This window comes from Motacilla alba, chromosome 26, assembly GCF_015832195.1.
Source record: "Motacilla alba alba isolate MOTALB_02 chromosome 26, Motacilla_alba_V1.0_pri, whole genome shotgun sequence".
NCBI classification, from domain to species: Eukaryota; Metazoa; Chordata; class Aves; order Passeriformes; family Motacillidae; genus Motacilla; species Motacilla alba.
Window position 1 is genome coordinate 3680009 of NC_052041.1, and position 15878 is coordinate 3695886.

Below are 15878 nucleotides of genomic sequence, written 5' to 3' on the forward strand. Positions count from 1 at the left end.
TTTTAAAAATAATTCAACTATTTTGAGAACTAATTAGAATATTTTGAGAACGAATTGAATGTTTTGTCTAACGATGTGTTTGAGCGGGGGGGGGAAGCCGCGCACCAGGAGCGGATCCCAATTCCTGGAAAAACCGGGAGCGGCCGCCCCGCTGTGCGCTGATAAAAGCACTGAGCGCGTTCTCATCTCAGGGCCCGGATAGCTCAGTCGGTAGAGCATCAGACTTTTAATCTGAGGGTCCAGGGTTCAAGTCCCTGTTCGGGCGGCTTACGTTTTCTCACATTTTAATTTTTTTTTTAATTTCCTGCCAGGGATCTCCGCAGGCGCAGCCGGAACCCTCAGGCGGGCAGCGCGCAGCTCGTGCCGCAGGTGTAAAAAGGGATTTTTGGGGAAAAAAAGTAATGGGGCGGTGAAAAAATGAGGAAAAGACGAAGCGCCCGAACAGGGACTTGAACCCTGGACCCTCAGATTAAAAGTCTGATGCTCTACCGACTGAGCTATCCGGGCTCTGGGGCGCAGCGTGGCGCTGCCCGAATATCCCCGTGCAAAGAAACTGCGCGGCCGCCGGGGGCTCTGCCTGTGATCCTGCGTGCACCCCACTGCCCGCACCCCACTGCCCGCACCCCCATCGGCACCCCACTGCCCGCACTCCACTATCTGAACCCCACTGTCTGCCCCCACTGTCTGCACCCCCTAACTGACCCCTTCTGCCTGAACCCCACTGCCCGCACCCCCTCGGCACCCCACTGTCTGCACCCCCTAACTGCACCCCCTAACTGACCCCCCTGTCTCACCCCACTGTCTGCACCTTCCCCCCTGCACCCCTAACTGACCGCAGCATCCCGGCCGTTCCGTGGGGCAGCCGGAGCGTGCTGGGGACACGGGGGGACACCGGGGGACACCGCGAGGGATGAGCCCAGGCTCTGTGCAATGCGGAGGGACACCGGGAACACCCCGGGGACCTTCAGGGGGACACCGGGGGACACCAGCTGGGGCTCTGTGCGATGAGGAACACCCCGGGGACATTCAGGGGGACACCGGGGGACACCAGCCGGGGCTCTGTGCGATGAGGAACACCCCGGGGACATTCAGGGGGACACCGGGGGACACCAGCGGGGGGTCTGTATAAGGAGGACCATCTTGGGGACATGCAGGGAGACACCGGGGGACACCAGCCGGGGCTCTGCGCAATAAGGAGCATCTCGGGGACATTCAGGGGGACACCAGCCGGGGCTCTGTGTAAAGAGGAACACCCTGAGGACATTCAGGGGGACACCGGGGGACACCAGCGGGGGGTCTGTATAAGGAGGACCATCTTGGGGACATGCAGGGGGACACCGGGGGACACCAGCCGGGGTTCTGTATAAAGAGAAGCATCTCGGGGACCTTCAGGGGGACACCGGGGGACACCAGCCGGGGTTCTGTATAAAGAGAAGCATCTCGGGGACCTTCAGGGGGACACCGGGGGACACCAGCCGGGGTTCTGTATAAAGAGAAGCATCTCGGGGACCTTCAGGGGGACACCGGGGGACACCAGCCGGGGTTCTGTATAAAGAGAAGCATCTCGGGGACATTCAGGGGGACACCGGGGGACACCAGCCGGGGCTCCGTGCAATGCGGAGCGCGGCCGGGAGATGGCCCCGCACCGCCCCGCGCTGAGCCCGCCATTGTCCGCCGCCTCCGCCGCGGAGCTCCCGCCTCCCTCCGGCTCCTCCCGCATCCCCCCGGCTCCTCCCGCTTCCCTCCGGCTCCTCCCGCATCCCCCCGGCTCCTCCCGCCTCCCCCCGGCTCCTCCCGCTTCCCCCCGGCTCCTCCCGCCTCCCCCCGGCTCCTCCCGCATCCCCCCGGCCCCGCCGCCGCCGCCGCAGCCGCTCGGAGCAGGTAGGGCCGCGGAGGGAGCGGGGGGCTCTGCTCGGCTCGTCCCGGGGTTTCCCTGCTAAAAAATGATCTTTTCCATTGAAATGTTGGGCTGTGGATCCGTAATTCCCCCTCCCGGGGGAGATGCGGGTGCCGCTCGCCTTCCCGGAGCTTCCCAGGAGCTGCGGCTCATCCAGGGAAGCCCCGAAGGGAGCGGGGGGAGCGCGGCGCTGCCCCTTCCCAGGGCACGCGGAGGGGTCGGGGGTCTCGGAATGTCCCCTCGGGAATTTGGGGGGTTTGGAACAATGAGAGGAACGCCCGAGGAACGGCGAAGTTGGGCGACGGGGACGGGGGGGGGTTGGGGTCCTGTCCCCTCCCGGCGGGGCAGGAGCAGGGACAGCGATGGGGACAGAAATAGGGAAGGGATGGGGACGAGGATCACGGAATCCTGGAGTGGTTTTGGTCTTGGTTTTTGGTTTTGGACCCTGTGGTCCTCACCTCCTGCCCTGGGCAGGGATGCCACCCTTTGGATCAGTGGCTGAGGACAGGGACAGGGACAGGGACAGGGACAGGGACAGGGGCAGGGACAGGGACAGGGACAGGGACAGGCCAGCCGTGGTGTGAGGCCGAGCAGGGTCGGCTCAATCCCAGCCCTAAACCCCCACGGTTTTAGGGGCAGGAGGCTCTGGTGTGGATGCTGGTGGGATCCTGGATCCCTGCTCCCCTGCGGATCCCAAAGCTGCGGGAATGCTCGTGGGTCGCGAATTCCCGAGGTTTGGGAGCTGCTCCCCTTGGAGCTCCAGGGACTCCCTGCTCGTGTGTGCGAGGCCGAGCACGGCTGGGATTGTTCCCGGCTTCTGGGCCCGGCTCCATGAGCACCAGCGTGACCGGGAAAATCGATCCTTCCTTCCCAGAGCGGCAGGGACGGGAGAACAGGGAGCTGGGGGGTGAGGGAATGTTCCTGGAGCCTGGTGTTCCCAGGAAAATCCATCCTGCCTTCCCAGAGCAGCAGGGATGGGAGAACAGGGAGCTGGGGGGTGAGGGAATGTTCCTGGAGCCTGGTGTTCCCAGGGAAATCGATCCTTTCCCTCTCAAAGTGGGAGGAACGGGATAACAGGGAGCTGTGGGGTGAGGAACCCGCCTATCCCGGATTTCCCGGGGTAACCGCCCCAGCCAGGCACCTGCCCCACCTCGGAGCACAACCCTAAATTCCAGAGGGAGGCTGGGGAGAAGATCTGGAGGATCCGGAGGATCCGGAGGATCTGGAGGATCGGCCCCTTCCAGCCCTGCAGCCGGGAATTCCCAGCCTGCTGCAGTGGGAGCAGGTGCTCCACGTGGGAGCGGGACTGGGATGCACCGGGATGGACTGGGATACACCAGAATGCACCAGGATTCACTGGGGTTCACTGGGATGGACTGGGATACACCAGAATGCGCCAGGATTCACTGGGGTTCACTGGGATGGACTGGGATTGGTCGGGATTCACTGGGATGCACTGGGGTTCACTGGGATGTACTGGGATTCACCGGGATGCTCCGGGATGTGCCAGCCGGAGCACAGGGATACCCCTGGATCAGGGAAGGGCTGTGCAAAGCCAGGGCCTGGAAAGGTTTGGGGATCCCTGAGGGGCAGCAGCATTCCCAGGGCCACCCCAGCTTTCCGTGTGTCCGGCCCCAGCGTGTCCTTGGGAACTCGGGAATGGCACGGGAAGGACACGGGAATGATATGGGAATCCTGTGGGATGAGCTTCCCATTCCAGACTGGGATGGGCCTGGTGAGGGTTATGGGACCCTAAAAGGGTTTGGGGTGCACCCTGGGATGATCCCAGTACTCCCCACATCCCTGGGATGATCCCAGTACTCCCCACATCCCTGGGATGATGATCCCAGTGCTCCCCGCATCCCTGGGATGATGATCCCAGTGCTCCCCACATCCCTGGGATGATGATCCCACTACTCCCCACATCCCTGGGACGATGATCCCAGTGCTCCCCACATCCCTGGGATGATGATCCCAGTGCTCCCCACATCCCTGGGATGATGATCCCAGTGCTCCCCACATCCCTGGGATGATGATCCCAGTGCTCCCTGGGATGATCCCAGTCCTCCCTGCATCCCTTTTTCCCTTCCAGACTGCTGGATTTGGGATCGATGGATCCATCTGTGGCTCCAAAAGCGTTTTGGGGTGCTTTTGGGGTGTTTCTGTGCTGCTTTTGGGGCGTTTTTAGGGCTCCAGCCCCTCCTGTCCCCGGGTGGGTGGCAGGAGGAAGCCGGGATTTGCATAGGACACGGGTGGTGGCATCGGGGACAGCGTGACGCCACCTCCAGCGTCCCCCGGGGGTGGCCCTGCCCCCCAAAACCCCGGCCCCGAGGGGGGGTGGGAGATTCCGAGGGTCCGGGCGTGGGTGTGACACGGGCACAGGGACAGCAGGTGGCCCCGGGGTCGGGGCGGGCTCTGGAGCTGCTTGGGGACACTGTGGGGACACCATGGGGACACCATGGGGTCTCTTTAAAAGGGGGGGCTCTGTCACCCCCCTGCCCCACAGGTGGGATCCTGAGGGGAGAGGGGAGGGATGGGGGTGCTCAAGGAGCCCCCGGGATCCCATCCCTGGCCATGGGATCCCATGGGATCCTGCCCAGGATCAGGGATCAGGGTGGCTCCAGAGCCCCCTTTAACCACGGCACCATTAAAATTCCCATTAAAATTCCCATTAAATCCCCATTAAAATCCCCAATAAATCCCCAATAAATCCCCAATAAATTCCCATTAAATTCCCATTAAATCCCCAATAAATTCTCATTAATTTCCAATTAAATCCCCAATAAATTCCCATTAAATTCCCATTAAATCCCCAATAAATCCCCAATAAATTCCCATCGAATTCCTGGAGCAGCAGGGATCACTTCCTGCTCCTGCACCAGCACCTGCAGGGCGATTTTGGGGCTTTTCCATGGGATTTTTTTGCTCCTTCTGGGAAGGGAAGGGGCTGAGCCACCTGCTCACGGTGTCCCCAACCCCAGTGACATCCCCTGGTGGCGGCAAGACCCCCAAGCAGGGCTTTCCTCGGCTCTGTGGGGTCAAACCCCATTCCCGCCCCATTCCCGCCCCATTCCCGCCCCATTCCCGTGGCAATCCCAGCCCCACACGCTCCAGCGGGATGCAGATGTTTGTCTTGGAGAGCAGCGCGGAGCTGTGGCTTCGTCGGCCGCAAAATCCAGCCGGGACTTTGTTGCTTTTGGGTTAAAAGCAGATTTTCCTCTGTTGGGCTTCCAGCTTTTGGGATTTCTGCTTTTCCAGGAAAAAGCCACAGCTGCCAGGAGGGCCCGAAATGCCAGGGAAGGGAACATTCCCAACCTCTCAGCACCCCCCGGAGCCACTTTTTCCAGCTGGAAAGCACCAAAATCCCTGGATGAGCTGGTGCTGGGGGGCTGAGAGGGACCTGGAAAGGGACAAATCCTGCGGGAATTGTGGAGCTCATTAGGAACCATCTGGAGCTGCAGAGCTCGGGGTCAGGAGGATAAAAACAACCCCAGGAGCAGCCTGGGGACACCCTGGGCTGGGGGCAGGTGGCCACTGGTCACTGGGGGCCACTCGTGGGGCTGGGGGAGCTCCCAGGCCTCTCCTGGGTCTGGTGGTTTGGGATTTAGGGTTTTCCTGCTTTCCCCAAAGTGGGCATGGTGATGGCAGGAAAATATTTGTGGTTACTGGGAAGGGGGAGTGACCCCTTTTGACCCTGAATTGGGGCATCAACAGAGCCCTGTGTGGGGCAGAGGAGAGCCTGGGGGGCCACGGGAGCCAGACCTCACCTGAACCCCAAAAACAGGAGGTGCCTTGAGGGAAACCCATCCAAAACCCCAAAAACAGGAGGTGCCATGAGCCAAACCTACCCAGAACCCCAAAACCTGGAGGTGCCATGAGCCAAACCCATCCAAACCCCAAAAACAGGAGGTGCCATGAGGGAAACCCATCCAAAACCCCAAAAACAGGAGGTGCCATGAGCCAAACCCATCCAAACCCCAAAAACTGGAGGTGCCATGAGGGAAACCCATCCAAACCCCAAAACCTGGAGGTCTCATGAGCCAAACCTGTCCATAATCCCAAAAACAGGAGGTGCCATGAGCCAAACCTGCCCAGAACCCCAAAACCTGGGGGTCCCTGCTGCTGGTTTTTAGAGCTGAGCAGTGCCTGGGTGGGTTCTGGGGAATATCCGTGAGATCCAGAAATTTCCTGGCTCTTCCAGGCCATTCCCAGTTCCCTCTCCCGAAATGAGAGCTGGGAGCTGCCCCCTCAGCACCCTCATCCCTTCCTTCCCATTCTCTCCTTTCCCGTTCTGCCTTAAAGATCCCTGGATTTGCTGCCAGGGGGTGATTTTGTTTTTTTCCTCAAATCATTGGGATTTTTATAAAACCACGGCGCTGGCGCTGCCTCCTGGGGTTTGGGGTGGCTCAGCCCCAGCTGATCCCACTGCCCTCCCCAAATCTGGGGCAGGTTTTGTCCTTTGGGGAAAAAAGTTGGGATTCCAGCTCAGCCCCTTCCCTGCCTGGTGTCCGTGGGATCCTGGGAAGGGGAAGCAGCAGCAGCTGCAGCCCAATTTTTATTTTTACCCCCTGGCCCTGCTGGGCCCCCGCTCGTTTCCCTTTTTCCAGGCACACAGGAAGGGCTGAGCCGGCCCGGCCTTCCTTATCCCAGAGATTCCAGGGGGTGGGAAAGGACCTTGGGATAGTCCATCCATCATCCCAGGGTGCTCCAAACCCGGCCTTGGACACTCCCAGGGATGGGGCAGCCACGGATTCTGGGGGGATTTGCAGGCTGGGAATGAGTCTGGAGTCCTGAAACTGAGATTTTTTTTATGGAATCATGGAATGGTTCAGGCTGGAAGATCCTAAGGATCATCCCATTCCCAGCCCTGCCATGGCAGGGACACTTCCCATGGTCCCAGGGTGCTCCAAACCCCATCCAGCCTTGGGGGCTCCCAGGGATCCAGGGGCAGCCACGGATTCCCTGGGAATTCCAACCCAAAGCATTCCAGGATGCCCTGTGCTGGTTTGGAGGGGATGTTGGGAATAAATCCTTCCCTGGGAGGGAAGCATTCCTAGCATCAATCCCACACCTTTCCCCATTCCCAGAATCCATGGCACCCATCCGTTAAACCCACACCTTTCCCCATTCCCAGAATCCATGGCACCCATCCATTAATCCCACACCTTTCCCCATTCCCAGCATCAACCCCAGACCATTCCCCACTTCCAGAATCCATGGCACCCATCCATTAAACCCACACCTTTCCCCACTCCCAACACCAACCCCACACCTTTCCCCATTCCCAGCATCAACCCCACACCTTTCCCGACTCCCAACACCAATCCCACACCTTTCCCCACTCCCAACATCAACCCCACACCCTTCCCCATTCCCAGAATCCATGGCACCCATCCATTAATCCCACACCTTTCCTCATTCCCAGCATCAACCCCAGACCATTCCCCACTTCCAGAATCCATGGCACCCATCCATTAATCCCACACCTTTCCCCATTCCCAGCATCAATCCCACACCTTTCCCCACTCCCAACATCAACCCCACACCTTGCCCCATTCCCAGCATCAACCCCACACCTTTCCCCGCTCCCAGCGCCCATGGCCGCCACCCGTTAACGCCGTCCGTCCCGGTTCCAGGAGCAGCAGGATGCCGTTCTCCTGACGCCGGTCCCGGCAGGATGTCGCGCCGCCGCGGCCCCGGCGAGCAGTGGCCGGCGCTGGAGTCGGTGGGGCTGAGCCGCAAGGAGCTGGCGCTGGCCGAGGCGCTGCAGATGGAGTACGACGCCTTATCCCGCCTGCGCCAGGACAAGGAGGAGAGCCGGGCCAGGAAGGAGCAGCTCCAGGAGCGCTCCCTCATCTCCTGGGACGACCCCGTGGACAGGAACGCCATCAAGGCGGCGCGGGGGCTCTCCGGCTCCGACCCCGCGCTCGGCCGCGCCGTCCCCAATGTCCCCGAGGGTCCCCAAGCGCCGCCCGGGCCCAGCCCGCCCCGGCCGGAGCCGCAGCCCTGGAAGGGCCCCCTGAGCGGGGATTACCTGCTCATCTTCGAGGGCTCCCAGCGGGATTTCCTCGGGGAGCCCCTCAACGGCTCCGAGCCCCACGAGGGCGGCGGTTCCCCCAAAAAGCTCTCGCCGCCCCCGCTGCCCCCCGCGGCACCCGCTGTGGGGCTGTCCCGAGGGCGGCCAGCGCTCGGGGAAGGCGTCCCCGCTGTCCCCCAAGGGCCAGGGCCAGCCCAGGGACATCAACATGTTCTCGGTGGCCCAGGACAAGCTTTTGGGGCGCCGCATCTCCCAGGAGGATCCCTACGGCGTGGACGCCATCACCTGCCTCAACCTCAAGTCCACCTACGAGTCCGAGGTGCTGCGGGATGGCTCGCGGGGCTGGAAGGAAGGCAGGAGCATCCTGGAGAAGGAATCCAGCGGGAAGCCGGTGGCACGGAGCAAGACCATGCCCCCCCAGGTGCCCCCGCGCACCTACGGAGCCCGCGCGGGCAGCAGGAAGAACCTGGCGGCCAACAGGAACCGCAGGATCTCCGTGGAGCCGGTGAGGAGCTTCCCGGGGTGGGAATTGGAGCTGGGGAGGGATGGGGCTGGGAATTCAGAGCTGGGATGTCCCGGAGCTGGGCGTCCTTCTGGGTGGGTTCTCCTTGTGCTGTCATCGTGGCTTCTCGGAATGGGATGTGGGAAGAGGCATCCAAGCACGGAGACGTCCCATGAGACAGCACTGCCCAGAGCCCCAAAACTGAGCCAGACCTGCCCAAAACCCCAAAACTGAAGGGTCCTGTGAGCCAGACCTGCCCAAAACCCCGAAACTGAAGGGTCTGTGAGTCAGACCTGGCACGGCAGTGCCACCTGCCCTGCTGGGGACAGCAGCAGGCAGTGTCCCTGCAGCACCCCCACAGCCTGGGGACAGTCCCTGCCCATCCTGCTGCTCCTCCCTGCGGGATATCCCTGGGAATGGCCACTTTTGGGGAGGCTCTGAGGGTCTCCAAGCCATGGGCAAGCCAAACTCCCCCCATGCTGGCCCACAGCTCCCACACCCGCTGCAGGGCCACCTCTGTCCCCACCCCGGTGGCCGTGGCGTGGCACAGGCTGCTCCAGCGGCTGGTCTGGGGGTCCCCATGGGGGTGTGGGGCCCGCGGGTGGCCCCCAGGTGACGGGCTCGTGCCCTGCCCCACAGGTGGCTCCCAGGCCCCACTCCTTGGCCAACGGCTATGAGCTCTTCGAGGTGTCCGAGGAGCGGGACGAGGAGGTGGCCGCGTTCTGTCACATGCTGGACGTGTGAGTACCCAAAACCTCCCCAAAGCAATCCAAAGGGGGTTCAGGGCCACCCCAAGGGGCTTCAGGGTCACCCAGAAGGGATTCAGGGCCACCAACAGGGGCTCAGGGCCACCCCAAGGGGATTCAGGGCCACCCCAAGGGGATATAGGGCCACCAAGAGGGGTGTCATGGCCACCAAGAGGGGTGTCATGGCCACAAAAGGGGACTCAGGGTCACCCAGAGGGGATTCGGGGCCACCAAAAGGGGCTGTTCCCGGGGGTGCCGAGCCCTCGTGGTGCCAAAAGGGGATTCCAGGCCACCCCGGTGATTTTTGGGGTGGGAGACCCCCCCCAGCCCCAGCAGGGCCCCTGAGCCGTCCCCGCTCCCGCAGGCTGCGCTCCAGCTGCGGCTCCAGGGGCTGCTCCGGCTCGGGCTTGGTGTGGAACGCGGTGAACCTGAGCCCGGAGCAGCCGGGCCACGGCGTCAGCCTGAAGGTGACGGTGCTGTGCGACAGCCTGAGGGAGCCGCTGACCTTCACCTGCGACTGTGAGTGCCCAGTGCCGCCCCCGGCCGCGGGAGGAGGCGCAATTCCCACATTCCCGCTGTTCCCGCCATTCCCACTGTTCCCGCCGTTCCCACCAATCCTGCTGCTCCCACTGCTCCTGACATTCCCACCATTCTCGCCATTCTCCCAATCCCCGCCATCCCCACCATTCCCGCCATTCCCGCCATTCCCACCGTTCCCACCATTCCCACCATTCCCCAATCCCTCCATTCCCACCATTCCCACCATTCCCCTATTCACCTATCCTCACCATTCTCCCATCCTCACTAATCCCACCAATTCCACCATTCCCCCATCCCTACCGTTCCCTCATCCCCTCCATCCCCACCATTCCCATTGTTCCCACCATCCCCACCATTCCCAGCATCCCGACCATCCCCACCATTCCTCCATTCTCCCCACCCCCACCATCCCCTCCCTCCCCACCATTCCCACCAATCCCACCATTCCCCCATTCCCACCATCCCCACCATTCCCCATTCCCACCATCCCCACCATTCCCCAATCCCAACATCCCCACCATTCCCCAATCCCACCATCCCCACCATTCCCCCATTCCCACCATTCCCACCATTCCCCAATCCCACCATTCCCCCATCCCCACCATTCCCCAATCCCACCATCCCCACCATCCCCACCATTCCTCATCCCCACCAATCCCACCATCCCCACCATTCCTCATCCCCACCATTCCCCATCCCAACCATTCCCCATCCCAACCATTCCTCATCCCCACCATTCCCCCATCCCCACCATTCCCCAATCCCACCATCCCCACCATTCCCCAATCCCACCATCCCCACCATTCCCCAATCCCACCATTCCCACCATTCCCACCATTCCCCCATGCCCACCATCCCCACCATTCCCCCATCCCCACCATTCCCCATTCCCCACCATTCCCCAATCCCACCATCCCCACCATTCCCCCATTCCCACCATTCCCACCATTCCCCAATCCCACCATTCCCCCATCCCCACCATTCCCCAATCCCACCATCCCCACCATTCCCACCATTCCCCAATCCCACCATCCCCACCATTCCCGAGGGTTCAGGGGCCGTTCCTGTCCCCCCAGGCTCCTCCACCGTGGACCTGCTGATCTACCAGGCCCTGTGCTACACCCACGACGAGCTCCACGCCGTGGACGTCGAGGATTTCCTGCTCAAAATCTGCGGCCTGGAGGAATTCCTGCAGAAGTGAGTGGCCCAGGGAAAAACAGGGGAAAAACAGGGGAAAAAACAGGGGGAAATGGGGAAAAATAGGGGAAAAAAACCAGGAGGGAATGGGGGGAAATAGGGAAAAAACAGGGGGAAAAATAGGGAAAAACAGGGGAAAACCAAGGGGAAAATGGAGGAAAAATGGGAAAACAGGGGGGAAATGAAGAAAAAAAGGGGAAATACAGGGAGAATGGAAAAAATAGGAGAAAATAGGGAAAATGGAAAAGAACGGGGAAAACAGGGAAAAATAGGGGAAAAGCAGGGGAAAAAACAGAGGAAAATCAGGGAAAAATAGGGGAAAAGCAGAGAAAAAAACCCAGGGGAAAACCAGGGAAAAACCAGAAAAAATGGGGGAAAAACACTGAAAAATCAGGGAAAAATCAGGAGGAAACCAGGAAAAATCAGGGAAAAACCAGGGGGAAATCAGGAAAATCAGGGAAAAAACAGGAAAAAAAGAGAAAAAATAGGTTAAAACCAGGGGAAAAGCAAGGAAAATGGAATAAAATGGGAAAAAAACAGGGAAAAAAAGCAGGGGAAATCCATGGCAGGAGCTGCAGGGTGAGATGAACGCCCAGGGTTGATCCCAGGGAGCACAGCAGGAACTTCTCAGCTCCTTTTCCTGCCTCTGGAACTGCTCCTGCCAAAAGCAGCTCGTCGGGAATGTCTTGGGAATGTCATTCCTGGTCAGGCTGACCCCCAACCCCTTGGAAAACCAGCTGGGGGCTGCCAAAAATGCTTTTTGGAGGAGAATTCTGTAAAAGCCGTGTCAGGGAGAGGAGCCCGGATAAATCCCAGCCCTGGATAAATCCCAGGAGAAGGTGGGAGAGGGATTTGGGGGGCTCAGGAACATCAGGGATGGGCAAAGTGGATCCCATCCCGGCTTGCCTCGCTGCCCTTCCTGGAGGAATTCTGGTTTTCCGGGGAGTTTGGGGCTTTGCAGAGCTCTGTGCAGAGGGAGGAGCAGCAGCCACGGCGTCCCTGGCCTGTCCCAGGGCTGGAGGCAGCTCCTGCTGCTGGAGAGCTGCCCTGGAGCTGGATCGGGACCCAAAGGGACGCCTGGGAATGGGTTTGGGATCGGGAGAGGGAGCCCAGAGCTGCTCCCGGCACCTCCAGGGGCTTCAGGGCCACCCTAAGGGGAGTCAGGGACACCCTAAGGGGGATCAGGGACACCCAAAGGGGAGTTAGCGACACCCAAAGGAGGTTCAGGGTCACCCAAAGGGGATCAAGGTCACCCAAAGGGGGATCAGGGACACCCAAAGGGGGTTCAGGGACACCAAAGAGGGGGTTCAGGGACACCCAAAGGGGATTCAGGGTCACCGAAAGGGGAGTTAGGGACACCCCAAGGAGGCTTCAGGGCCACCAAAGGGGCTCCCAAGGGTGCTGAACTCTTGTGGTGCCGAAAGGGGCTTCAAGGCCACCTCGAGGGGCTGCAGGGCCACCAAAGGGGCTGTTCCCAGGGGTGCCAAGCCCTTGTGGTGCCAAGCAGCCCCAGCAGATGTGTCCAGCTGTGTCCAGATGGGCCCAGCGGCCCTGGGGCTGTGGGCTGGCATTCCCAAAGGAATGATCCCCTTTTGGGGCAGGGAGCAGACCCCGAAGGACATTTCCCCGCTCCTCTGGGGAAGCCCTGGGACACAAAGCCCCTTTTGTGGCCGAGGAGATGCTGGAAGTGCCAAAACCCTCCCTGAAGAGCCAGGCAGGCCCTGGGGCTCCGCTCACATCCCGAGCTGCTGGCACAGGATTCCCGTGGGATTTACCCAGGCCTCAGTCGGCTCCTGCTGCCCAGAGCCAGCCAAGGAACGGGGCTGCATGGGGGAGCCAGGCTGTCATTCCCAGCTCCAGGGTTCTCCCTGTCATTCCCAGCTCCAGAATTCCCCCTCCCCGTCGTTCCCAGCTCCAGGGCTTTCCTTGTCATTCCCAGCTCCAGGGTTTTCCTTGTCATTCCCTGCTCCAGGGTTCTTTTTGTCATTCCAAGTTCCAGAATTCCTCCTGTCATTCCCAGCTTCAGAATTCCCCCTGTCATTCCCAGCTCCAGGGTTTTCCTTGTCATTCCCAGCTCCAGAATCCCCCCTGTCATTCTCAGCTCCAGAATCCCCTCTGTCATTCCCAGCTCCAGAATCCCCCCTGTCATTCCCAGCTCCAGAATCCCCCCTCTCATTCCCAGCTCCAGAATCCCCCCTGCCATTCCCAGCTCCAGAATCCCCCCTCTCATTCCCATCTCCAGAATCCCCCCTGCCATTCCCAGCTCCAGAATCCCCCCTGCCATTCCCAGCTCCAGAATCCCCCCCAGTCCCACTCCCAGCTCCGTGCCCTGCTTCCCACGGATCCCTGGGCAGGTCCTGGCAGGCCGGGCCGGCTCCGGAGGGGAAGGAGGGAGAACAATTCCTCATTCTCTGGATTTCCTGGTGCCACAAAGGTCCCTGTGCAGGCAGGGCGGCCACCCTGAGCCCCGGCCAAGGCTGCCTGGCTGGGGGATATCGGGATGGGGCACCCCAGGTGGGATTTTGGGGCACCCCAGGTGGGATTTTGGGGTGTGGGATGAGTGTGCAGAGCTCTCCCTGCACGTTTGGCAGGCATGAGTTCACCCAGCCCTGCTGGAAGTCTGGTTTCACTGTGAACCCCAGCCAAGGCTGCCTGGCCAGGGGATTTTGGGGCACCCCAGACGGGATTTTGGGGCACCCAGGCGGGATTTTGGGGTGTGGGATGAGTCTCTGGGGCTGTCCCTTCATGTTGGATGACCACAAGTTCACCCAGCCCTGCTAAAGCCCCTTCTCCCTATGAACCCAAGCCAAGGCTGCCTGACCAGGGGATTTTGGGGCACCCCAGGCGGGATTTTGGGGCACCCCAGGCGGGATTTTGGGGTGTGGGATGAGCCTGTGGAGCTCTCCCTGCACATTTGGCAGGCACGAGCCCACCCAGCCCCGCAGGAAGTTCAGCCTCGCTCTGAGCCCATCCCAAGAGTGCCTGGCTGGGGGATTTCAGGTGGGATTTTGGGGCACCCAGGTGGGATTTTGGGGTGTGGCATGAGCCTGTGGGGTTGTCCCCTCATGTTGGACAGCCACAAGTTCACCCAGCCCTGCTGGAAGTCCAGCCTCACTGTGAACCCCAGCCAAGGCTGCCTGGCCAGGGGATTTTGGGGCAGCCAGGCAGGATTTTGGGGCTCTCAGGCGGGATTTTGGTGTGCTCAGGTGGGATTTTGGGGCAGCCAGGCAGGATTTTGGAGCTCTCAGGTGGGATTTTGGGGCTCTCAGGCAGGATTTTGGGGGTCTCAGGCAGGATTTTGGGGCAGCCAGGCAGGATTTTGGGGCTCTCAGGCGGGATTTTGGTGTGCTCAGGTGGGATTTTGGAGCTCTCAGGTGGGATTTTGGGGCAGCCAGGCAGGATTTTGGGGGTCTCAGGCAGGATTTTGGGGAGCCAGGCAGGATTTTGGCTCCAGACAGGAGCAGGATTTTGGCTCCAGCAGGATTTTGGCTCCAGGCAGGATTTTGGTCTCAGGCAGGATTTTGGGGAGCCAGGCAGGATTTTGGGGGTCTCAGGCAGGATTTTGGGGCTCTCAGGCTGGTTTTTGGGGTGGGGGCTGAGCCTGTGGCCCTGTCCCCACAGCAAACACGCGCTGGGCAGCCACGAGCACATCCAGCACTGCAGGAAATTCGACATCGACATCCGGCTGCAGCTGCTCCGGAGGAACGCGGTGCGCAGCGACCTGGCCCGCACGGTGCGTGTCACCTCCCGGGGACACCGGGGTCCGTGTCACCTCCCTGGAACACTGAGGGGTTGGTGTCACCACCCTGGGACACCACAGGGTCAGTGTCAGCACCCTGGGACATTGAGGGGTCAGTGTCACACCAGGGGGTCAGTGTCACCTCCCTGGGACACGGAGGGGTCGGTGTCACACCGAGGGGTCAGTGTCAGCTCCCTGGGACACCACAGGGTCGGTGTCACCACCCTGGGACACCGTGGGGTTGGTGTCATCTCCCTGGGACACCGCGGGGTCAGTGTCACACCGAGGGGTCGATGTCACCTCCCTGCGTCCCCGCTCAGCCTCTCTGTGTCCCCAGGCCAGCGATGACCAGAGCCCGTCCACCCTCAACCACCACATCCACCTGCAGGAGCGACCCATCAAACAGACCATCAGCAGGTAGGGCTGGGGACACGGTGGCACTGTCCCCAATTCCACCCGGAGGGGCACGATGGCACTGTCCCCAGTCCCCACCCAGCCCAGGGGATGGCACGGCGGCACTGTCCCCAATTCCACCCGGAGGGGCACGATGGCACTGTCCCCAATCCCCACCCAGCCCAGGGGATGGCACGGTGGCACTGTCCCCAGTCCCCACCCAGGGGGTGGCACAGTGGCATTGTCCCCAGTTGCCACCAAGTGGGGGACACACGGTGGCACTGTCCCCAGTGCCCACCCAGGGGAACTGTCCCCACGTGTCCCCATGTGTCCCTGGATGGGGCTGAGCGCTGTCCCCTGTCCCCCAGGCAGGCCCTGAGTCTCCTCTTCGACACCTTCCACAACGAGGTGGACGCGTTCCTGGCGGCCGAGGTGAGGCCAGCGATGGCTTTGGGGGTTTGGGGGGGTTTGGGGGGGTTTGGGGAGTTTGGGGGGGGTTTGGGGAGTTTGGGGGGGGTTTGGGGGGTTCTGATCCTCTGGGAACGCAGTGGACAAAGGCTGCTGTGGTGTCCCAAACCCCAGAGTGTATCCAGGTGGGAATGCTTGGCTCCTCCCCTGGGCGGAGCATCTCCCCACGGGATGATGGAATTTTCTCAGCCATGCAGGGACGCTCACTGGCCAGGAACAGAAGATCATTAATAATTAATGGCCCATTAACAGAAGATAATTAATAATTAAGGGCCCATTAGGAGAAGCTATCTGCTGAAGGGAGGATGGAAGAAACAAAGAAATTAATATAATATAATATAATATAATATAATATAATA

The 15878-nt window shown here is 61.0% G+C and overlaps 1 protein-coding gene and 2 non-coding genes across 3 annotated transcripts in view; 2 read left to right on the forward strand and 1 right to left on the reverse strand.

The window, feature by feature from the left end:
* Nucleotides 1–192: 192 nt before the first annotated feature.
* On the forward strand, nt 193–265 carry TRNAK-UUU. Its single transcript has one exon. It is a non-coding gene; the product is annotated as a tRNA-Lys (tRNA).
* A 169-nt stretch (nt 266–434) lies between these two features.
* TRNAK-UUU lies at nt 435–507 on the reverse strand. Its single transcript has one exon. It is a non-coding gene; the product is annotated as a tRNA-Lys (tRNA).
* Nucleotides 508–1829: 1322 nt separating this feature from the next.
* The window catches only part of PIK3C2B (phosphatidylinositol-4-phosphate 3-kinase catalytic subunit type 2 beta), a 29045-nt gene continuing 14996 nt past the window's right edge, over nt 1830–15878 (forward strand). The window contains 9 exon segments of the mRNA XM_038162187.1: nt 1830–1881; nt 7534–8039; nt 8041–8439; nt 9076–9176; nt 9547–9701; nt 10799–10919; nt 14541–14652; nt 14996–15075; nt 15420–15483. Coding sequence (XP_038018115.1) covers nt 7575–8039; nt 8041–8439; nt 9076–9176; nt 9547–9701; nt 10799–10919; nt 14541–14652; nt 14996–15075; nt 15420–15483 — 1497 coding nt within the window. The 5' untranslated portion in view covers nt 1830–1881; nt 7534–7574.